General features: G+C 41.3%; 1 protein-coding gene across 3 annotated transcripts in view; it reads right to left on the bottom strand.

The window, feature by feature from the left end:
- Nucleotides 1-24405, bottom strand: part of DYNC1I1 (dynein cytoplasmic 1 intermediate chain 1) — a 301967-nt gene that overhangs the window by 217960 nt on the left and 59602 nt on the right. For all 3 annotated transcript variants that reach the window (XM_047695760.1, XM_047695759.1, XM_047695761.1), the window contains one exon: nucleotides 10562-10677. In XM_047695760.1, coding sequence (XP_047551716.1) covers nucleotides 10562-10677 — 116 coding nt within the window. The remainder of the gene's footprint in view (nucleotides 1-10561; nucleotides 10678-24405) is intronic.

Below are 24405 nucleotides of genomic sequence, written 5' to 3'. Positions count from 1 at the left end.
GGTCTAGCTAAGTGGACTTCCATACTGCTCTTTAAAGCTCCAGCCAGTATTGTCAGGTTTCAAGGAGAAGCAGAGGTTTCCAAGGCAGGAGTGACTACGGACTTGCAATCTGAATGTGACTGTGAGTGTCCAGTGACAGGAAGCCAGGATGTTGGGTCTTACCAGGCTGAACGGAGTCCGTGGCACGGCCTTGTCAGCTGCTGTCTCTGTCAGCCTGGGCTGCCTTCGCAAAATACTATAGACTGAGTGGCTGAGACAACAGAAATTTATTTTCTCTCAGTTCTGGAGGCTGGGAAGTTTAAGATCAAGTTACGAGCCGACTCGTTGTGTCAGAACTCCCGGCCTGGGTTGCAGACGTTCCTTACTGTGTCCTCACATGGCCTTTCCTCTGTGTGCATGTGGAGACAGACAGAGACAAATCTCTTTCTTCCTCCTCTTACAAGGCCACCAATCCTATGGGATTGAGATTCTACCCCGAGGACCTCACTTCACCTTAACTATCTCCTAAAAGCCCTATTTCAAGTACAGTCACAGTAGAAGTTAGGGCTGCTTTGCGTCTCTCTATTGCTGACCCAATTCTAATTCATCAATTCTATCAAGTCTCTCCTGTCTTTCCAAGAAACCCCTTTTCTGTGTAGGTTAACTGCGGCTAATTTTTATTGTTGGCAACCATGGAACCAGATTGGCATATATACGAGTATCAGAAGACAATCACTCAGGGAATTGGTGTTGGTTATTTGCCTTAATAGGGGCTAAAGAAAATGAAAACTCAGACTCTGGGAATGTGAACCTGTCAGCCACAACGAATAGCTGGGTAGGTTTTCTTCTGTGGTGATCTTTAATGAAGTGTCCGTTGAAAAGAAGGATTTAAGGGATCAAAGTGTCACTGCCACTGAACAGTGTGAATGGTATGAAGAATGTGGAGACCCTGGGGTGAGCTGGATGCCGCTAATAGGAATGGACAGGTTAAAGAAGGGATGACAAACTCAAATCTCTGTATTTTAGCTGAAGGCGCAGACCCCCGCAATTTCTCTGGTTGTGACAAACGGCTGCATACACAGATGTCTGCCAAAATCAAGAGCAAATTTTAAATTTTGTGGACTCTGGAGCACAAGCCCTTTGAACTGCCATCCTCACCAAGGTGCTCATGTGCAAGGGACAGTGCTCGTTAGCAAATAACGGAAAAACCGAATATGGGGAAAGCTATGGAGGCTTGGGAGTAACCCCACACCATATTCTATACTAAGCCTTGCTTGACAGCCAAAGAAGAGCCACCTCCTTTCTTTTTGCATCTTCATCATCTTACACCAGGGCCGAGCCAGCTCTCCGGCTCTCTCTACAGCCCTTGATCATCCCACCTGCCGCACAGGGCGTCATGCCGGCAGGACCTGCAGAGGGAGCGGGGTTACCTTCCATACCTGGTTAAGACAGTAGACTAGAAGATAGGAGAAAAACCTTCGAATATAGAGGACCTGCTATTTCAGAAAAGTCTCTATAGGTCTAGTGGTCTGGTAAACTTCAAAGTCTATGACAAATACACTGTTTATCTAATACTAAGAGCCATAATGCTGCATGGGCCAGAACGGCTACCATGCACACACTCCTTCCATTGGCCAGGTGACTCAAAAGGCTTCTACCATTTAATGGCTACACAACTTAGAAATTATGGTCCCACTGATTCAACGATGTCCAGAGCAGACGAGTAACTCTAAAAGGGACACATAGAAGAGGTCTTTAGATTTGACAACAGTGGTGGCAAGAATACAGGCTCTACAGGAACTCAGTGGTCTTGACTCAGTGTCTGGGCCATTGCCCAACCAGAGTCAACCTAAACCCTCAGTATTGGACCATATCTTGAAAGGGTAATTAGCGAGGTCACTCACTTTCATCTTTCTCTATCATGGGGAGAGGAATCAACGTCTTTTCTCTAGAATAACTACTTATGCTGAATTTTCCTCCTGCTTGTCATGCTTCCCCTAGGTAATGGCCAGCAAACTCACAGACTTACTGAAAACTCTATGTATTGTGGGTTTGGGCTGTCTCCTTAATAATTAGCTTCCCTCGGTTGGTTTCTGCCTGTCCTCTGAGTGTGCTTTTTCAAACTTCATGTTGATTCTGTGAGTTATAGAATATCCTTTCATTCAAGTTCTTTCCTGCTTAAATCAACTATAGCTTCCAGTGCTTAAAATTATGAATTCTAGAGCACCTCCCCTACCTCCTACCCTTTGACCTACTTTTATTTCTTCTATTACCTGGCTCCTTAGGCAGACAGTTGCTATTAACCTTTGCGCTAAGTCAGGCCATCCATCCATTCCCACCCCAAATATTAAGCACTATGCCAGGCACTGCTGGTACATAGAATTAACGTGCATCTGACCAGGAATGAGGACTATGAGAAGGTATGCCTTGAAGGATCAAGGGGATTGGATCGGTAAATGGATCTGGGAAAAGCAGTTAGTGATCTGTGATTACATATTTACTTGATATCAGGTCTATAATTGGGGTGTTAGTGATTTTCTCAGTGAAATATACTTGGATGATGTACCTACCCTGTGTGAACCTTGGAGTCAGATTTAAAAAAAAAAAATCTCAAAACAGCTTTTGTGTTCTTAACATGAGCTTCCAGGCCCATGTTTTGCCTCATTATTCATCTTCCTGCTGTGAAGAGGCTCTTTAAGTTATCCTAAGGTTGTATGGAATATTAAAGGGATGGATCCTTCATAGCAGCTTTCAAGGGACAATGTTTTCATTCCATGCAAAAGCTTTTACTTCTGAACTCCATCAGCACATTAACCCTTGATGCAGAGAATGTGATATGTTGGTCAATTAAGTGGCTAACTGATGGTTAAACAAAGTACCGGGCCATCTTCCTAAGGTATAACATTTTATTTTCCAGTACGGTACTATAATGAAGATACATCTTCATCTCCTTTTTAGCTAAAGTTCACATGATGCTCTGGGGCCCTTTTTCTCAATGTCCCTCCCCCTGGACTACAGATTACAGAAGTACAGGAAATAAGATGGTATCCACTGGCACCAAGTCTTACTCTACATTTTGTCTTTTTTATTGAATTCTGGCTTTATTTTTAGTTGTCATTTAGCACCCTTCTGTTTTCACTGGAAGGAATATTTTGGATAAATGAATATATTTGACTGTACCACCTATGGCACTCTCCCTAGGTGCTCAAAAAAATAAGTTAACTTTTAGCATGAGGCTTCTGCTTTAGAATATTAAAATTGGCCAAGCATCTAAGCCAGTATCTATTTCAATGTGTAATTTAAATCAAGAACTAAACCATCAAAGCTCTCCTGACCAACAGCTGAAAAGAAGTATCAGGGATAGGGAAAGCAATTATCTTTTTTTTTTTTTAAAGCAGAAATTTTGTCTATTCAATATATGTAATGTCTAAAAAAAATAAAATTCTAGGGTGTCTGTATTTCTAAAGGAGCCCATCTTTTTTTCTTTCCTTTTTTTTTTTTTTTTGTCTTTCAAGAGACTTACCAAGATAATATGAGGTTAACATTGTTAAAGAAAATGAATGTCCTAGGAGAGGATCCCTCAACTGCTGACCTTGTTAACAAGAGGCTTGAACCCTCTATAGTTGTTCTGAAAGAGGATTAACACTTTAATCAAGTGTCAAAGGGGAAATGCCAGGCCTTGTTCAAGGAAGCAAAATGTAGCAGATGTCAGTATCTTTCTGGAACAGTGTCCGTTCTTGTCTATAGAACAGAAACGAAAAATAAGAGTAGTGTGTGTCATCTTCACTAGGGAATTTTAATTTGCATCCAGCTGTCACCACGGCTGGTCTCCGGATACCTGCCTGTTCTTTAAAGAGTAAGTTTAGAGATAGAGGGTGAGGTGCAGGAACCTGTGGGCCAGCTGAAGAGCTTGAGTCAAGGTTATACCACCAAAGCCTGTGTTTTCCCAACTTATCTCTAGGGGTATCGGGTTTGGCTTCCACCAGGAAATTATAACCCTAAGAACTGCCTGGCTTCATATTTAAGGTTCCAAATAAATATTTCTACCTAGATTCTCTGGAAAAGGACTTTATTTAGCAATGCTCTTGGGGGCCACCAAGGTGTTGGAAGAGTTAGAACTCAACCATACATGGTTTAGAATTCAAATCTTGATCATTTTCATTAATCACTTCACACAGAATGTGGGGAGAAGGGAGAGGGGAGCGGCATAGGTGTCGATAACTAACAAGGAGTTCATACACAGTCTTTGGCAGTCCCTTGTACAATGCGAAGAGAGTGTAGGAGCAAACATCCCATTACCTGAACTCTGAACTATGAAGGGAGAACCCAGCGGGAGTTCTCATAATTGTCTCTGTGATGACTAAATGAGGTTTATTTGTGAACTTGCCCTGCTTGGAGGACAACTTTGCTCCTGTCCAGCCATCTAACACCTGCTTAGACACAGCATATCTCACAAAAGGAAGGAAAATCCATGATGTCATCATGCCCTTGGAGAAGTTCTCTACAAACGAGGGGGTGTCTCCTCCCCCAGGTGTCTCTGGCCCGCCATGGCGAAGTGAAGATCAGGCTGACTTTGTGGGTCTCAGCTTCTGAACTACGAAACGACGGTGTGTGGTAGATGTGAGCAGTCCAGTCTGGGAGCCGTTAGCCCCGTGTGGCTACTGAGCACTTGAGGGTGCCTAATGCAACCGGGGAACTGCATTTTTACTTATATTTAACTTAAAAAACTGATATTTGAGTCCATTATTTAAAAGCTTTTAAATATGTTTGGAGCAACTATGACATTTGATTCTGCTGTTTCAATTGCAAATTTTAAGAAGTCTAATTATTGTTCAAGTATTTCCAATGAAAATTTAGTGTCTGGGGGTGCCTGGGGGCTCAGTTGGTTAAGCATCTGCCTTCGGCTCAGTTCATGATCCTGGGGTCTTGGGATTGAGTCCAAATCAGGCTCCCTGCTCAGCAGGGAATCTGTTTCTCCCTTTCCCTCTGCTCCTCCCTCCTGCTCATGCTCTCTCCTTCTCTCTCTCTCTGAAATAAATAAATAATAATCTTTAAAAAAAAAAAAAAAAGAAAACTTAGTGTCTGAACTGGGATATCCCCTAAGTATAAAATAAAAACCAGATTTTGGAGACTTGAAAAAGAATGTGTAATATCTCACTGGTAATTTTTATATTGATACATATTAAAATGATAATGTTTTTAATATACTGGGTTAAATAAAACATATTATTAAAATTAATGATGACTTATTATGTTTCTTTTTTTTAAAGCTTTTATTTATTTATTTGTTAGAGAGAGAGAGAGTGCACACATGAGAGAGAGAGAGCACGGGGAGGGACAGAGGGAGAAGCAGACTTCCTGCTGAGCAAGGAGCCAGATGTGGGGCTAGATCCCAGGACCCTGGGATCATGATCTGAACTGAAGGCACTGCTTAACCAACTGAGCCACCCAGGTGTTGCTGGGTCATTATGTATTTGTTTGTTTGTTTGTTTTTAATTAACGTGTAATGTATTCTTTGTTTAAGGGGTATAGGTTTACACAATTCACAATGCTCACCACAACACATACCCTCCCCAATGTCCACGACCCAGCCACTCCATCCCTCCCACCTCACTCCACTCCAGCAACCCTCAGTTTGTTTCCTGAGATTAAAAGTCTCTTATGGTTTGTCTCCCTCTCTGGTTTTGTCTTGTTTCATTTTTCCTCTCTTTCCCTATGATCCTCTGCCTTGTTTCTCAAACTCCACATATCAGTGAGATCATATGATAATAGTCTTTCTCTGATTGACTGATTTTGCTTAGTATAGTACCCTCTAGTTCCATCCACGGCATTGCAAATGGCAAGATTTCATTTTTTATAGGTCTGCATAATATTCCACTACACACACACACACACACACACACACACACACACACACACACACACATCTTCTTTATCCATTCATCTGTCGATGAACATCTGAGCTCTACTCCATAGTTTGGCTATTGTGGACATTGCTGCTATGAATATGGGGTGCAGGTGCCCCTCCAGATCACTACATTAAGCAAGGGCAAAAATGAACTATTGGGACTTCATCAAGATAGAAATCTTTTGCACAGCAAAGGAAACAGTCAACAAAAGTAAAAGACAACTGACAGAATGGGAGAAGATATTTGCAAATGACACATCAGATAAAGGACTAGTATTCAAAATCTATAAAGAACTTATCAAACTCAACACCCAAAGAACAAATAATCCAATCAAGAAATGGGCAGAAGACATGAACAGACATTTCTGCAAAGAAGACATCTAGATGGCCAACAGACACATGAAAAAGTGCTCTATATCACTTGGCATTAGGGAAATACAAATCAAAACCACATTGAGATACCACCTCATACCAGTCAAAATGCTAAAATTAACAAGTAAGGAAATGACTGATGTTGGCAAGGATGCAGAGAAAGGGGAACCCTCTTACACTGTTGGTGGGAATGCAAGTTGGTGCAGCCACTCTGGAAAACAGTATGGAGGTTCCTCAAAAAGTTGAAACCGAGCTACCTTAAGACCCAGCAATTGCAGTACTGGGTATTTACCCCCAAGATACAAAAGTAGTCATTTGCTCATTACATTTCTATTGGACAGTGCTAGACTAGACTACCCTAGTCAACATTCTTACACTTACAGCTTTTGGATTAAGTATATATTGGAGAGGATGGGAAGCCAAAGCAGAAATTCTCCTCAACCAATCAAGAAAATATATATATTTTTAAAAGTGCAAAAGTGAAACAAAATCCTTCCTTAGCCACCTCCCCTCACATCTCTTCCAAACTTCAAGTACTTAAGTAGTGTCTCCCACAGTAACAGCTTGGTGACTGCTTTGCTCTGTTCTGGCCAACACAGGCGATTTTCTCCTTCTGTTCTCACAACTGTGCCATGTTCATGGAGAGTTAATGCTCATGTTCATGAGAATAAAATTAGAGGCCTGGCTGAAATGGAAACCCTGAACTCCCCTCTCCATACAAGCTCACTCTCAGGACTTTTCCTTAAAAACCCCATAAAGCCAATGTAACCTTAATGCATAGGTCATACTCCCTCCCCACCAAAGTATGGTGAATACTTTCTCTTCTTTCCTTCTTATTCCTCCAGCCTCATGGCATTCTTCATTTCTTCCATTGATACTGAGCCCTTTCCTTGAGCCAGGCACCATGTTGGGCATGGGAAGGAAGGACATGCAGCCCACCCAAGACAGACATTTAGATAATCATTAGATGGACTAAGCTCATGGTAGGAGTGATGCCTACCAGAAGTGGAATTACCAAGGAGATAATCCTTGACTGTTCCTTCCTCCTTTGACTTCCCAAAGGAAGGCAGACAGGAGAGAGAGGATTCTGGGATGGGAGGCGTACACGTGCGTGTATGGAAGCCAACACCATGCGGCACTACGGACAACGAAAGCAGATTGTTCTTTCTTGGGCATAAGAAACAAGGCATGGGAGGGAAGCAGTGGGAAGGGAGGGAGCTGACCGGAAGCCATTAAGTTCCCGTTGATGAGATATGAAGAGGAGAGGAAGATCAGAGAACACTTCAAACACCACCAACAGGTTGTATAAGTTTTCTTCTCCTCCCTCCAGAGTGGGTTATGCATTACCAGCAAGTTAAGAAATTCTCATCCTCCCAGGGCTCACTGCAGAACTTGGGAGTTTCTAAGATATTTGTGGCATCATCTTTGTCATTCAACAGCATTTATTGGGTGCCTTGTTAGAGCCAGCCACTTACCCACTGTAATAAGGATACAGAAGACTGGCTCCTAACTAATGTCTGGAGATCACGGGCAGTCCAGGACGTATTAATAACACACAAGGCAGGGGTAGTCTGGCAGGGAAGCATGATTTTTTTTTCCTTTCTTACAACTTGGGAATAAAAAACGTGTGTTTAAAATGTTTGGGGAATAGAGATATCCTGCTTCCCAAATCAGGGTGTCCTATTTTCAGCCTTATTTTTCTGTAGTTCATGACTTAAATATGTATTGAAAAATAGTATTCATAGGGACATCAATCCTTAATCTTCCTGGTTTAAATCTTTCTCCGGAGTGTTTTTCAGAGTAGGTCATTGTAATCACAAGTTAAGAGAATGTTCATTATAGTACGTGGTGGAGAAAAGAGACTTAAATTTGGGAAAAGTCCCTTCCCCTTCATTTTAAAGAGTAAAGTGGCAACATGGCAAAAACTTAGTGCACTGGAATTCCATTGGATATAGAACACATCGATGCTCTGAGATCACTCGTTTGACTACTGTTACATTTTCCATAGTTGCAGTATGACTTAAAAAAACACATTCTTCCATATGCTATGGGCGATAATACGCCACAGATCTTACGTACACCACAGCTTTAAATAGTACCCATCCAAGAGCCTCACTGTGTCATAAAATCCAATAGTTCATCACCTCCTACTTCTGAACGGCTACCGTTGTCAGGAAAACATTGCCGTGGCTCAAGCCCCAAATCAGAAGCCAACCCAAACCTGCCAAGTGGTGGATTCCCACTGCCCGATGTGCCCCCCCAGTCCTCCCTCCACCAGCTCCCTTCACACAGCAGGTGAAAGGCGAGCACGGGGCATCTTTGTCAGCCAGGCAGCTGGGCGACGGCGGGCGGCCCAGGGTCGAAGAAGCGTCTGCGGCGCGAGGACAACTTGCTGAACCCCAGTCTGAAGTTCTGCCATTCTGGACCTATCGGGCATTGTTTAGTGTCTAGAGCTGCGGGGGCTAGCTTCGAGTTCAAATCTGTATTGTGGGATTTGAACCATCGAGACACCCACCGCCGCAAAAACAACCTCTATGAATCTTGTTTAACAAAACAGGAAGAACTTCTGCCAATGGCGGAGAAATAAATTCCTTCTTTCCTGCTGCTTGGACCACAGCATAACGAGGGCGCCCAAGCTCTCTTTGCAGTAATAAAACAGAATGCCCAGGCTTTTTCTTTTGATGTGTTCTAGTTTCAAAGTTGAGAGTCGAGGCCTTTTCATCCTTAATTTATCTTCCCTTGTAAATATGTCTGTACCCCTTCCAATATCTGCAGTCTACACATTTTCAAAATAGAATTCACTCCTTCTCCTATTTCAGTTGTATAACTTTAGGTTATGGGTCAGATTTTCGGCTAAATAAACATACCTCAGGGCACAGCTCTGCAAATACCTCTGGCAGCAAATTAACTCAAACAAATGTTTTGGTTGGGTGGTGAGGTTGTTTTTTAATAATCTTTCTGATTTGCCTGGAGGTCCAAGGGATAGACTAGGTGAACTCCCAAAGGCTTTTCTAACTCTGTGTTTGCTGCCACTTTAATATGCAGTTCTTGGAGTCTGGTGAAGTGACGGGTTTAAAATTTCACCACCAGAGGGTGCTCCTTTTTTGCTTCTAATAATCCTTTCACTCTCAGATTTGAAAGATTAGGGCCCTGTCACCAGGCTCATCCCAGCAGCAGCCAGCATCACCCAGGAAAGGGTTCCAGAAGCCCTGTAGGGAGCACTCTACTTCAAGGCACCAGATTTCACTCTGGATATGATGTGCCTGGAACCCAAACTGAAAAGCTCTGTAGCTCGCACCAACCAAACTGCACGAATCCATACATTCACTGTAAACCAAGCAAGGCATGCAAATCATTTTTCATTCTCGTGCTTCTGTTCAGTATTTACTACATAACAACCATGAACCCGGAACTCTCCCACTCTCTTCTCCACACCAAACAATAAAATACCACAAAGTAAAAAAAGAATTTGCTTGGCTATACCAATAATGCTCTTTTCCAAGGAGGCAACCTCCTCTTATCCGAAGCACGCACCTCTCCCTCTTCTGCTTACATGGGATTTCTTGTTTCTCGGGGGAGCATTTTAGCAGCTCCAATTTCTCTGAGATTATTATTTGACGGACTGGGATGTGCATGTGAATTTTCCACCCGATATCTTCCGGTAGGCACAAAGAAGTGTAGAGATTTTAACTGGTTTTAAATTTTAAATGGTAAGAAACTCTATTGTGTTTTCATTTGAGTGGCAAAGTCGATCGTGGATCAGCCAAGTGTTTCTAAGGTGCCAGATTAAGGAGTTTTATCTGTGTGAGCTGTGAGTGCTCTGTCACAGCTTCTCGACCCTTCAATCACAGCAAGAAAGGAGCCACACAGACTACAGACACCAACGACTGGGTGTGGTTGTGTCCCAAAACACTTGATTTGGAGGAACTGATGGGGTGCTGCTGTTTGCTGCCTCCTGAAAATGATGCCTCTTAATGTTCACACTGTTCTTACTGATTAAATTCAGAAAAGTTTCTAGTATGTTACCCCGTGATGATTTTCCCCCTTCATACAGTTTTGATAAAAATGTCACCTAAGTAATCCATTTTAAAGTTCACGGGTCCTTTGGAGGAGTACCGTTGCGCTCCCTGTCCAGAGCTTTTAAAACCTGTGCCAAAGGAGTCTTAAGACTTTCACAGTGTGTCATTATGTTTATGTCCTGGGAAGATCTGTTATGGTAAGATATAAAATGAACCAGAAGGATGTGACACTGGCAATTTCTCCCAGAGATAATATGGAAAGCAAACAAAAGACAGAGTTTACCTTCAGACTGATGTGTAGCTAGGGGAGTCTGGGTCTCCTTGGAGTAGGACACAACTTCCCTGGGCAGGAAATCCACTTGGGTAACCTTTGACACACCCAGCCTGTGCAGTCTTCGCCTGTGAGTGACAAAGGACAAAAGCTCAAGGGAGGAAGACATTCCTTGCAGAAGAGCGATCAGTAATAACACACAGGACCAACACAAATCTCAGCCTGCAAGTTCTCAGTGCAAGTGGCTGGGCCATAAGCCAGGACAGGATGGCATCTGGGGTTTGTGGCTTCTTGCCCCACTTTGGTCCCAATTTGTTGGTGATGTCAGGTAGGTCCCGCATGCTGACCCTCAGTCTATCTTGGTCTAGCTCAGAGAAGACCCCTTCCATTCCCCTTCCAATCAAATTGGATTTGCTTTTGCTTGATTTTGATTTTGATTTTGCTTGATTTAAATTTATAAAGGGAATTTTCATTGGTAATAGGAAACCTTAGCCTGTTCTATGCAATGGACAAAGGAAAAATAATGACTGTCAAGTCAGAAGAAAAGAAAGATGATTTCTGAGTGGAGTAGCATGTTTGCCATGATAGTAACGAGGGGATCATGCAAGGGGGAGTGGGACACTTCTCAGTTCTCCAAGAAGGAGATAACAGCGATCAGCACAAATTTGCTTAAAGATATCACCATAGCATAGGGTGAAGAGGGTGCTGGGCTAAGAGTGATAAAGGTTTGGCTTGGAATTCCCCAACCAATCTGTGACCATGTGAAAATTCATTTCTGAATATTTAGGTCACACTTCAGGTCTTTAACATCTGCAGTGTCATCAGTCCTGGCGACACCTCTGTGAGGCAGAGAGAAAGATGTTATCACCATTTCCATTACAGATGAGGAGAGGGAAGTGCTGTGTAAGAGACATGTGCAAGTACATGCAACTCACAAATGGTAGAACCGAGGCCAAAACACTGCTGGCCTGAATCCTGCTCCAGTGCCCTTTCCACCAAGCCAACTCTTCCCTAGGGTTCTTAATGGTGAATTCTGAACTACTGCAAAAATCTAAAGTGCCTCCCGAGTCACCCAGGAAACCTCCAAATCATGGAGGCAGCAGAGTCTGGTGGCTAAGCATATGGACTCTAGCCCCCCGCTTCCAAGCTGTGTGTGATCTTGAACAAGACACCTAACCGCTCTGTGCCTCAGTTTTGTCATCTGTAAAATGGAGAGATTACTAGTACTTGCTATTGGGATTGTATCTGCACTACATGCATAGGATGCATGTACTACATATATATTATGTACACATATGTGCATAATTTACACATATACCTTAAAACAATTTCCGGAACATTAGTTTTCACCAATAGATTTAGTACAAGCATGCGACATATTCTACCGTGTTTCTTAAAAATTTCTGGACATAGAGTATGTATGAGTGTCTCTGTGGGAAAGGAGTGAAGGTGAAAAACACACAACTCAACAGCTTCTAGAGGGAATCCCAACTACATTCCCTAGCTTTCTAGGACCCATCTCTAGTTATATTATTGTTTCTAATTATAACTAGCAGATGGCACAGACTCATTGTATTTTTGGTTCTAGTAGTAATAATAACATGAAAGATCACGCACATCACAGCTAGAAACGTCCATGTACGTTTTCCCAAGCATTCTAGGCAAACAAAATTTTCTTCTTTTCTGTGAGTCACTCACACAACTGAGGGCTAAGATGTGCCCAGAGCAGACACAAACAGACACAGGTGGAGAGAACAAGCTTGCCTGGCCCCCTCTGAAGTCTCAGCAAGCCCCACACAGGCCTGGGCCTCACGGGCCTCATTCACCCCAAAGTCTAGGCCTCCAAAGAGGGTCAGGCTGGGTTCCTGACCCTCTAGGCAGCCTCCTCACACAGAATTAGCAGAAAATAAACAGATATGCTAGAAACGAAGTTGCCAAACAAAGTAAAAGGCTCAAGGTTTCAAAGTAGGAAATTCAGGTATTAGTTGAACATCAGAGAAGAACACTTTCTTTGCTGAAATGGGTCTTTCTTGAAGCAATTGGAAAACAAAGCATGAGTAGACACCACAGGATGGGTGGGGGTGCTGCCTTTCTTGTTGTTTCATAGCCCAGAGCAGCCTCCTGAAGGCCCGAGAGGACAGGCTGCCTCACTCAAGGAAGGAGATGGCAGAGAGACATGTGCACATATCCAACACAGGTGTACTAAAGTTACACCGTTTCAGTTCTTTTACAAAAAGATTTTATTTATGAAAAGGGAGGGTTCAGAGGAGGAGGGAAAGGATCTCCAGCAGACTCCATGCTGAGCGCAGAGCCCCATGCAGGGCTCCATTCCACGACCCCGAGGTCGTGACCTGAGCCGAAACCAAGAGTCAGACCCTTAACTCACTGAGCCCCCCAGGTGCCCCACTGATCCCACCATTTCCATTGGGGTCACCGCTGGCATGAAGAGATCACCCCGGATCCTAGACTTCTATGGGCATCTGTGCAAGGCACTAGAAGGTACCCACACCTGCAGGCAGGGATTCCAGGGCTTCTAACTAACAGGAGGGAAGCCGTAGACTATCTTGTTGGATAACAAGCAGCAGGCACTGGAAATAGGCAGCAAACATGTAACTTGATAATAATCCACCACGGCAAATCAAAAGCAACTGGTAAGACAGTACAGCATAAGGGTTAAGTCATGTACTCATTGAGAAACGAATTTCAGTTCAAATCTATGCTTGGCCACTTACCAGCTAAATGGCCAGTGCAAGCTTTGGACAAGTGACAAACTTGTTGAGCCTCAAGCTTCTTATCTACAGAATGGGTATATATCACTGGGTGGCTGTGAAGAGTGAATGAAGCTAAAACTTGTCAAAGCACTTACTTTTGAGCCTGGCACATAGTAAGCAGCTCCTGGCTTAAGTGTCTCTACTCTTAATTTATCTTTTTGGTTGATTATCATAATGCTTATATTTGTTTTAAAAAATCAGAGAAGGCAGATTTATGAATGCTCTAAGTAAAAGAGTCTTTAAGATAGAAGCTTTGGGGGGCAACTGTGTGGCTCAGTGGATTAAGCCTCTGCCTTCAGCTCAGGTCATGATCTCAAGGTCTTGGGATCGAGCCTCAGCAGGGAGCCTGCTTCCCCCTCTCTCCGCCTGCCTCTCTGCCTACTTGTGATCTCTCTCTCTCTCTCTCTCTCTCTCTCTCTGTCAAAAAAAAAAAAAAAGAAGCAGCTTTGGAGTTTTCCTCTGTCAATGAGACGTAAGAATCACACTACTAATTTCTTTGTATGGGCACATGTGTAGTTTTTGCTGGTTGGAAGAGTCTATTTTCCTTTAACTGAAAGTACTTTTACTGTGAAACTTCTCTGCTTTCAAAACTTATCTTGTATCAGTGAGCTTTTCTTACTAAACAAAATATTTTATTTTCTCAATAGTTATTGAAAAGTTTCAACCAGTCCCTCACTGACCCTGTGTTTGACAGCTCAGGGTCCCAACTCTACCCAAGCCGTCAAGAAGAACTAAAAGCCTAGTTGTGATCACGTGATCCTCCCAATGTGTCCATCATTTGATACATCGATAATAAACTCATGGATGATTTGATCTCAAATTTTAAAGCAATCCCTTATAATACTTCTTGCGGTAATCTTGACAGATTACTGTGTCTTTCCATGCAGTCTCCAGATTGATCAAGCTGCCTTTGTATCAGATGCTTTTATTCTTTGTGGCTATTTTGCTGTTGCTTCAGTAACTATGTAGTTACAATGCATATAAGGAAATTTCATATATTTATCTTATTTTATCCTCATTATAATTTTACATCATATTCCAATTTTGTACCTGAGAAAATTGAGGTTCAGTGATATGAAGTCATTTGCTCAAAAATCACAAAAGTAGTAAGTGACCAACTCAGGCCTTGGCTCCATCAAACTCCAAGTCCAAGGATTATGTTCTTAGAAACTGTACTCTGTTGACCTTGTTCTCCTCTTTTTCCTTGTGCCTGACGAGCATCGCCTTAGTGAGGTGCATTCTTAAAACCTAACAGAGTGGAGGGCCAAGCACCTGTGTTCATTTATAAGCATGAGAGAGGATTCCTGAGACGTGCCCAGGCCTCAAGTATCAGAACATAATAGAAGGATAGTGTTTGCCAGGCGAGAACCACGCAGTTGTTCCCAGTCCTAGCTGGTTCAGAAAGGCTGGCCAGGAGGTGGCACCCTTCCACAGCAAAGACCTTCCTCTTCAGCGTGCTCTCTGAGTCCTCAATTCTGAGTCTGCCCTGGATACATATTAAGGCCTGCACGTCAGGGGATCCAGAATCCATCCATTTGTACAACCCTGTGATCGAGGACTTCCTCAACTTCCCCTTTTGTAGGAAAATATTTCTACAATTTTATCGGCTGACAAGATTGTTCTAAACTATGTTTAAGAGAGAAGTAGCCAGTAGTTATTTTCTTTAGAAGTCTGAACTTTAAAAAAAAAAAAAAAAGAAGAAGTCTGAACTTTGAGGGTGCCTGGGTGGCTCAGTCATTAAGTCTGCCTTTGGCTTAGGTCATGATCCCAGGGTCCTGGGATTGAGCCCCACATCGGGCTCCCTGCTGGGCGGGAAGCCTGCTTTTCCCTCTCCCAACCCCCCTGCTTGTGTTCCCTCTCTCGCTGTGTCTCTGTCAAATAAATAAATAAAATCTTTTTTAAAAAAGTATGAACTTTGAGCATCATATTTATTTTTAGTCAAGACTTACCAGTTCATAATTCTTTTATACAAGGATGCAAATTAAACTGCTTAGCAAAAGAGGGGGGAGAAAAAACCCACTGTAGCACTCGTGCTACTTTGATTCCTTTTCCTTCTAAGTAGGCTATCAATTCCATACTGACTCTTTGGTCCTGGCTCTGGGATAGCTTTCCTGCCCACCCAGCACCCCTCTTGCAGAGCTCATCATCTTACCACTGTGGGGCAGCTATGTCCACCACAGCCCCTTGTCTGGCCAGGGCAGTCACCTCTTCCCATGTCTCACATGGCTGCAAACTTACTCATTCCTTACTGATTCAGCTCTGCATCTTGGTCCTCAGTTCAGTTTCAGGTACAGAGCAGGCACTAAATAAATGTGTGAGGAAGGGAGATAAGACTAGAAGAAGGAAAAGGAAGAAGGCATCATACAGAAACGTATGTTGAGCCTCTAACTGTCAAATGCCACGGCGGATGTGGCGTATTATTAAATTATACCCTATATTTTTCACCTCAATGATTTATTCCAAAATAAGAGGTTTTAATAGAACTTTAAATGTACTGAATTAAATATGTATCATATTCTAAATTGCCATAAGAAAGCAATTCAATGTCACTTAAGAAGTACAATAAGGCCTCTTATACTTGGATTCACCATGACCACGTCTAAGAAATCTAGAGAGAAGCTGGATGGGAGAAGTCCCAGAGCAGTGGATCCCAAAGTGTGGTCCCTGACCAGCAGCCGCAGCACCGCATGGGGACAGGTTAGAATGCAAATTCACAGGCCCCACCTGAACTGCACAGAACAGAATCTCTGGGATCAGGGTCCAGTGATTCTGATGCTCACTAAAGCCTGAGTACCACTGAGTTAGAAATACTGGGCAACGTGTTGAGAACAGAGACTTCACTACTTAGCCAGATTGACCTGGGGCTCCCCAACCCATAGCCAAATCCTAGAAGCTAAGGCCTTAGTCTAATTGAACAGGGAGGATGCCCCCGGCACAGTACTGCTGTACCATCTCCACTGAACTCCTAAAGGAACCCGACAGTATCAGAGAACTGGCTTCAGACAGCCAAAGCTTTAAGTGAGATGGCTGTCATAAGAATTTCACAGACACCGTCAGCTAATTCTTAAAGGTCTGTTTATATCAGAGTGCATGATTCATTTTATAATTCATCATCAATATTGGGAAGTAAAGCTGCAAGACAGAGCATGACAGGAGTAAGATTTTTCTTTCCTCTAATGTCACAATGCAAACGTCTGTACGAAGACACAGAAAAGCCAAAGTAAAAGTATATTTCAGGCGCCTAAGCAGGTCTATAAAGTTACAAATTGTGAAGCACAAAGGGCTCTTAATCGTAATCTTGGAATAGCAGTCTCAGAGTGTCCAGTGGCTGCACATCATAAAGCTAGATGAGAGACCGATTCGATCCAGCGGCAGAAGGGGAGTGACCATGGGTAAGGTAGCAGTCAGGAGCCTAAGCTGGTAAAAAGCCAGTCTGTGGCCTCAAAAGCCAGGAAACCAAAAAGGGTCACTGCAGTAACAGGAAGTCTGGAGCAGGGAAGAGACTTGGACTCAGGCAGATCAAATCAGGAGCAGATCTCAGAGACAAGGAGTTATTGAGCCAGATGCCAAAGTGGGTCAGGGCTAAGGAATAAAGGAATGTCTTCACTGGACCCACACTCAGTCCTGCTGGGTTTTGTTCTTGCTTATTTGCATGTGAGTATTTCATCCCATGATACATTAATGGTGCTGCCAAAGAATTTTTCTAGTGCTGCTTCTAAGATTCTTCAAGGTTTCTCTCAAAGAAGATTCCCTAAGACAGCAAGAATGGTAATGGCTCCATTTTCTTCCTTGTGCAAACAGCTTACGTGGGTATGTTCAGGGTCTTGGACAACTGGCAAAGGAACCGCTTCAGCCGCCAGCATTACCGGCAACCACAGACAATTTCGGAAGCATGGCACCATGCCAGATCCTAGCATTACAGGCAGAAAAAGAAGTTGAACATATACATCAAAAGGCAAATAGGAATGAAAGGTAGAAAATAGTAAGAGTCAATATGAGTAATTCATACAGTAAGAGGGACAGGGGAGTGTAAAGGGCAGATTACTATGTGTTTCAATAAATGAAGGAAGTTTCACTGCGATTGAAGGTCCGATGTGAGTCCTGAAGGACAGGCAGGAGCTGGTCCAGTGCAAAGATCTGGAGACCGAATTCACATTTTGTACTGGAGAGACTAGGTTTTCAGAAGAGAAGTTTTGAACTGAAGAGCAATAGGTCAATTTTAGGGAGGTACATTGAGACCAGACTCTTAGAGCTTAAAATCTTCGGCTAAAGAACTTGAACTTCATGCTGTGGATAATAAGAAATTACTGACAGTCACTGTTATAGAAACTGACAGCTGCAAAGGAACATTAATATATCAACCACATGAAGAATGGTGTCTAAATCTCTCTCTTTGGCAAGTGAGGGGCCAGAGACTATGTGTGGGACCTTAGAAGCGGAGTATACGGGAACTGACAAATGATCTACAAAGGGTGGATGGGTTCAGTAACCAAACAGAGAATCCAGGCAAGCATTAATTCATAGGAGGCAGCCAGAGACATGGTTACTGGATTTGTGACTGATGGTCTATCAAATGTAGACTTGGTCCAAGGTGGTGATGGCCCTGGGAACAGAAAGGACATCCTGTAGTTTGGTGACTCTGGAAAAGGATAAAGGGTAGATCTTAGCAGTTTATGGAGGATGCAGGAAAAGGAATCGATTGGTGATTCTTTCAAGCCCTCATGCATTAAGGGAGGAAAAGTGAGTGGTGTGACTATAAGACACAGGGGAATCCAGAGAAAGACAGGCTTTGGGGTTAAAGATGAGTACCTCAGTGGATGAGCCTGTGGTGAAGCGTTCTCCAATTCTATGTGATATAAGACAAAACAGAAAATATGGCCATTGGAGCCACCCAATGAGAGCCCGTATGAGAAAATGCTGCATCCATAGAAGGAATAGAGGGAGCCAAGGGCACAAAAACTCACACAATATGGAAGAGGTTGAAACAACGGTAAAGGTTAATTTGTTCTCGAAACACCATACTGTAGCGCAGTTAGGTGTCAAGGTGTGACATCTCAAGGACTGATACCTACGGTTGGGAAGGGGATACCACACAGGGGAAAGGTGACAATGGGGCATCACCCAATGGAAGTGAACCTGGCCTTGCAGCTTCTCCCTACACTCCGTTTATCACCCGGGTTCCGAGTGGGTGTTTTCCCCCCAAGAACTGGGAAGCAACCTGAGGGCTGATCTTCTCTGATTACTTCAAAAAAGAGGAGTTTCCATTTTCTGTGTTAGCATTTTAAAAAATCATCTGAGGAGGTATTTATTCCGTTTCCATGATATTTACTTCTTACTGTGCAGAGATATTAGTTTGGCAGCTGAAGTATTTTTCCTGAACACAAGCAAATGTCAAGTCTGGCTCAGTCAACAGGCACAGCCAAAGGGTTTGCCTTGAATTTCATACCACGAGTAAATCCTGCAAATTCCCAGGAGGAGAGAGGAGTCGGAATGGTCCTGGTTATAGTCTGAGCTTGTCTGGACCAGGGAGGCTTGGCGGAACCCATACAGCAGAACCTATGATGTGCCCACTTTACAAAGGAAGTTGAAAGCTTAGAATTATAAGGACAGAAGGCACAGAAGTATATTTTCTCTAATATTACGTAAAAAGATTAAATAATGATAAAATCTTGATAGAAAAGGCCTTTTATTGATTCCATATTCATGAGCAGGCTGCTGTAGAAGTTGCCATATAAAGCTATAAAATTATACAATACTTTAAGTCCCTTAGTACCAAAGTATAAGCACACACCCTTGCCAACTGGCTATATTCACTTTTCTGAAGTGGAATAAAAAAAGAATATAGTTTTATGAAAATCCTGCTGCTACTGTGAAACAGAAACTATCCTCTAATTGCTAACTCAAGGTTCTTGAGAACATAGAACAAAGACTGGCAGATAGCAGGCAGCTTCCCAAGAAAGGTTTGAGGACTGGATAAACGAGTAGCACATGAAGTAAGTAAGTAAAATACTTCTCCCGCTCTTGTGACGAAATTGTAACTGGGTCTGTTAAATCGAATTTATTAAGGTTTTTCATGGATCAAAATTTATTCTCTATTTAGAGATTCTGAAATGCATTTTACCATTACCCTTTGATACACACACACACATTATAAGCTACTGTTCCATATTTCCATTTCTGTAGAAAGTGTGATTGGGTGTTATTAAAAAGGCAGAAACTATCCATTTGCTCAAGAACACAACTCACACTATTCTTAAGAAAATACTACACGTTGTTACACAGAAAACCTTAAAAATGAATTCAAGCCAGAGATCTAAAGATAATGTATAAGACCATTTGACAAAGCCTGAGGAATAAGGAAAAAGAGGATTACTTCACCAAAGGCTAATGAAGTTATTACTGTTCTGTTAGGCAAATGGAAATGATTTTAAAATGTGAAAATTCCTCTAAAACTGCCTGGCTAGATTTTCTCAAACACCTACCACCATCCTGAAGAATATATGTTTTTCTAGTGCCTTCATAGAGCTGGTTTAATTTCTGTTCTTGACAGAGTGATCTCTCTTTTTCACCACAGCAGTTTGGGAATGGTGCCTGGTGGATTCGGGAGGAATACTCACCCTCTCTTGCAGCCAACAGTAAAGAGAAACTCGAGAGAAAGAAGAGATCATCACCTTCTACCAATGTCTCCCAAGCGTGGAAGGCATCCCTACGTCCCTCCCTCAGGGAAGGAGTCGCCAATTCCCTCACAGCTTCAGTTTTTTCTCATTCTCAATTTGCTTCCAAATATTTTAAAAACTCCACCAGTAATTCAATATACTATGATGTGGAGGAAATATAATTGTGAGGGGTCAATAAAATCAGAAGGCACCAAACAGTCCTGTATGTTATTGGGTTTAAGTTTTGAGTGAAGGGCCACAAAATACCATTTGCTCATTGATGTCTATTCATCATGGAGCATCTTTGCTTCCATCCTAGCCCCACACCCTTTATGCTGATTCAGCACATCTCCCTAAAGACTGACAATCTCACAGTGCTATTTGTACCTAAGTTTTCCTCATAAAACAACAAAAATATTTGAGATATAATCCCTCTTTCAAATTTCTCTATTGGAACCCCGAATTTCACTTCCCAGCCTATTCAGACTTTTTTTTTTCTATTCTGTGACCTTTTACTCTTTTTATCCTCTTATTTTATTCTCTATTTCTATCATCTTCAATTCACTTGATTTATCACAATAGCCTAAGAGAGTAAAGCATTTTGGGTGCTGTCATAAGTATTTGCCTGGTTAAAAGCAAAACAAACAAACAAACAAACAAACAAAAAAAAACAAAAAGCAAAAGAATAAAAAAACACCAGAGTCAAACTTACATTCTCATTTTATTTGTAATTTTCTTGAGGCTTTTTTTTCTGAATGCCTTATCATCTCCCTTATTTCTCTACATTGCCATTTACTTACTGATCTAGTAAACATACAAGATAATATACAAATCAGAATCAAGTGACACAATATTTGTGCTTTTAATGAAGTTGGAGTAATAGAAACCAGATTTACTCTCTGCCTGAAACAACCAAAAAAAAGAGGGGAGGCAGCAATTTAAATGAATCAACAGTTTGTAAGATCCTGGAGGTCAGGCAACAAAGAACTGTGATGTACAAGAGAGGGGAAACAGAAGATGATTCTGGTAAACGCCCAGCTTACTGCATTGAGAGAATTCTCAGGCCATGTTGCAGGGAAGAAATCCACATGAAATCTACCAGGCTCCCTAAGTTCAGGAGATGGAGCAGAGAGTCTAGGGAGACCAAAGTGGCTAGAACTGACAGGACAAAATAATAGAAAGTTAAACTGCACAAAGAGAAAACTCCAAAGATCTTCTAAGGGTTGCCTTTGAGGGATTCAGCTTAGTACCGACTCAGTACAAGTATGTGGGGAAACTATCTGAGGCCTAGGAAAGAACTATCTGAAAAAATCAAAGGTAAGAGTTCTGGGCACTCACACAGGAACAGGTTTAGTACCTGTTCCCTCCCACTTGGCTAGAAAACAAGATTTAGGGGTCATTGTGTAGAACCCGCGTTAAGTGTCTTGCCTCAATAGCAGGAACTAATTAGCCCTAGACTGAGCCCTGCTCCAGTCCCAACTAACAAATCTTGAAGGAAAGACTTTAATGGATCAAACCATTGCCAAGTGAATTAACTGTACCTCAGAACAAATCTCAAGAAGATTTATAGAAATTCAAATACATTCAATACCTAACAAACTAATGGTGCAAACTATATGCACAATATCTGACATCAACCAAAGATAAGCAGACCTGCAAAGAAGCAGGGAAAAAAATGACTATAATGAAAAGATAGAAGTCAGTCAATTGAAACTGACCCAGAACTAATACAAATGATGGGCTAGCAAGCAAGGCTATCAAAGCGGTTACTAAAACTGTATTTCAAGTATTAAAAAGTTAAGTAGAAACATGTAAGTTTTTTTTAAAGACCCAAATTGAACTTCTAGAGTTGTAAATCACAATGTATGAAATTAAAAATTCACTCAGTCTTGATGGAATACTAAATATTGCAAAAACAGAAGAGTAGTGAACACACACACATAAAACAAGGGAAACTATCCAAAATAAAACACAGATAGAAAAGAAAAATAAGTACAGAGCAATCTAACTGTGGGAAAATTTCAAGTTCTGTAATATACATGTGATTTGAGTTCCCAGAAGAGCAGCAGGAACAGAAAAAAATTGAATATTTGACCATCATTTAATGGTCAGGTTTTTCTAGATTTTTTGAAAACTGTACACCAAACGATCCAAAGAATCTCAGTAACATAGAGTAAGTCTGAACAAATTAAAAGGACACCAATAATACAAAATATGTTCTCAAGGCACCTGGTGGCTCAGTAGGTTAAGAAGCTGACTCTTGATTTTGGCTCAGGTCACGATCTCAGGGCTGTGAGATAGAGCCTTATGTCCGGCTCTGGGTTCAGCGCAGAGTCTGCCTCTCTCCTTCTCTCACTCTCACTACCCCTCTCCTGCCTCCTCTCTCAAATAAGTAAACAAAAAACTCTTTTAAAAAATATGTTCTCTAACCACAGTTGAATTGAATTAATCAGTAACAGAAAGATCTATAGAAAATCCCCAAACAGGTGGAAACTAAATAAGGTACTTCTAAATAACTCATCAGTTGAAGACAAAATAAAAAGGAAAATTGGAAACTATTTTGAACTAAATCAAAATGACAAAAATATACCAAAATTTGCAAGATGCCACTAAGTAGTACTTATGGGTAATTTTATAGCACTACCCACCTATATTAGAAATGAAGAAAGATCTCAAATCAATGACCTCTGCTTCCACTTTAAGAAACTTAAGAAGGAAAACCATATTAAATATAAAGTAAGCAGAAGAAATAATATCAGAATAGGAATCAGTGAAATAGAAAATAGAGAAATAGAGAAAATCAATGAAACCAAATGCTGGTCCTTTAAGAAGATCAATAAAATTGATAAATCTCTACCATACCAGAAAAAAGGACATAAGACAAAATTTGATAAAACTGATAAATCTCTACCATACCAGAAAAAAGGACATAAGACAAAATTTGCCAATATCAAGAATGAGAGAGGTGACAGTATCTATAGATTCTGCAGATATTTAAAAGATAATAAAGGAATACAAACACAGTTTTAGGTCAATAATTTTGCCAATGGAGATAAAATGGACATATTACTTCAAAGACACAAACTGCCAAAGCTCACTCAGAAAAATACAGATCACTTCAATAGGTCCATACTATTAAAGTTACTGAATTTGTATTTTTAAATTTCCCCCCATGATAAAACCCCAAACTCAAATGCTTTCATAAGAGATTGTATTCTACCACCTATTTTAAAAATCCCTGAATATTGAAATTATGTCACCAAAAACATGATCCATAAAAGAATGAATTTGTAAGTTGGAATTTGTCAAAATTAAACAGGTTTGTTTTCTTAAAGACACAGTTAAGAGAATGAAAAAGACAAGCCACAAATGCAGAGAAATATTTACAAACTATTTATCAGATAAAGGTTTGTATCCCAAAGTATGTAAAGAAGTGATGTATTGTACATTGGCTAATTGAATTTAAATAAAGAAAAAATAAATTAAAAAAATATGTAAAGAACTCCCAAAATTCTTAAATGAGAAAACAAATAAACAATAAGGGCAAAAGATTTAAGCAGACATTTCATCAGAGAAGATATTCAAGTGGCAAAGAAACACATAAAGAGATATTCAACACCATTAGTCACTGGGGAAATGCAAATTAAAACCACAATGAGATACTACTACACTCCTTTAATAGTGGTTAAAAAAACAATAACTAAAAAAAAATCCAAATCAAGTGTCATCAAGAATGGGGAGGGACTGAGGATCTCATGTGCTGCTGGTAAGAATGTGTAACACTAAAACCACTCTGAAAATACCTTGACCATCTCTTAAGTTAAATGTACATCCACTGTATGATTCAGCCATTCAATCTGGTGATATTTGCCCAAAAGAATGGAAAGTGTATGTCTATAAAATGACCTGTACATGAAGGTTCATCAGTTTTATTTGTAATGGGCAGAAAACCAGGCAACAACCCAATACACATCAAAAAGTGGCCGGATGAACAAACTGGCCTGTCCATATGATGGACCACTCAGCAGAACAAGGCATGAACTACTGATACACACCTCACATGAATGAACCTCAAAATAGCTATTGAGTGAAAGAAGTCAGTCAGAAGCATACCCACCACATGGTTTCATTTATTCTATATTCCAGGAAATGTAAATGAAAGTATAGTGACAGAAAGCAGATCAGCTGTTTTGGGGGATGGGGAGAAGCAGTGCGAGGATAACAAAGGGGTGTGTGGAACCTTACAGGGATGATGCATATGTTTATTATCTTGGTCATGGTGATGATTTCATAGATGTGCACACATGTTACATCAACTTGAATACTTTAAATGTGTGTGCTTATTTTTTGGTCAATTATACTACAATAAAGCTGTTTTTAAAAATGTCCACTATATTTAAATTAAAAGAGTAATCTGAAAAACGATCTG

The sequence above is a fragment of the Lutra lutra genome, chromosome 11 (genome assembly GCF_902655055.1).
Source record: "Lutra lutra chromosome 11, mLutLut1.2, whole genome shotgun sequence".
In the NCBI taxonomy this organism is placed as follows: domain Eukaryota; kingdom Metazoa; phylum Chordata; class Mammalia; order Carnivora; family Mustelidae; genus Lutra; species Lutra lutra.
This window is presented reverse-complemented; position numbering and strand designations above follow the sequence as displayed.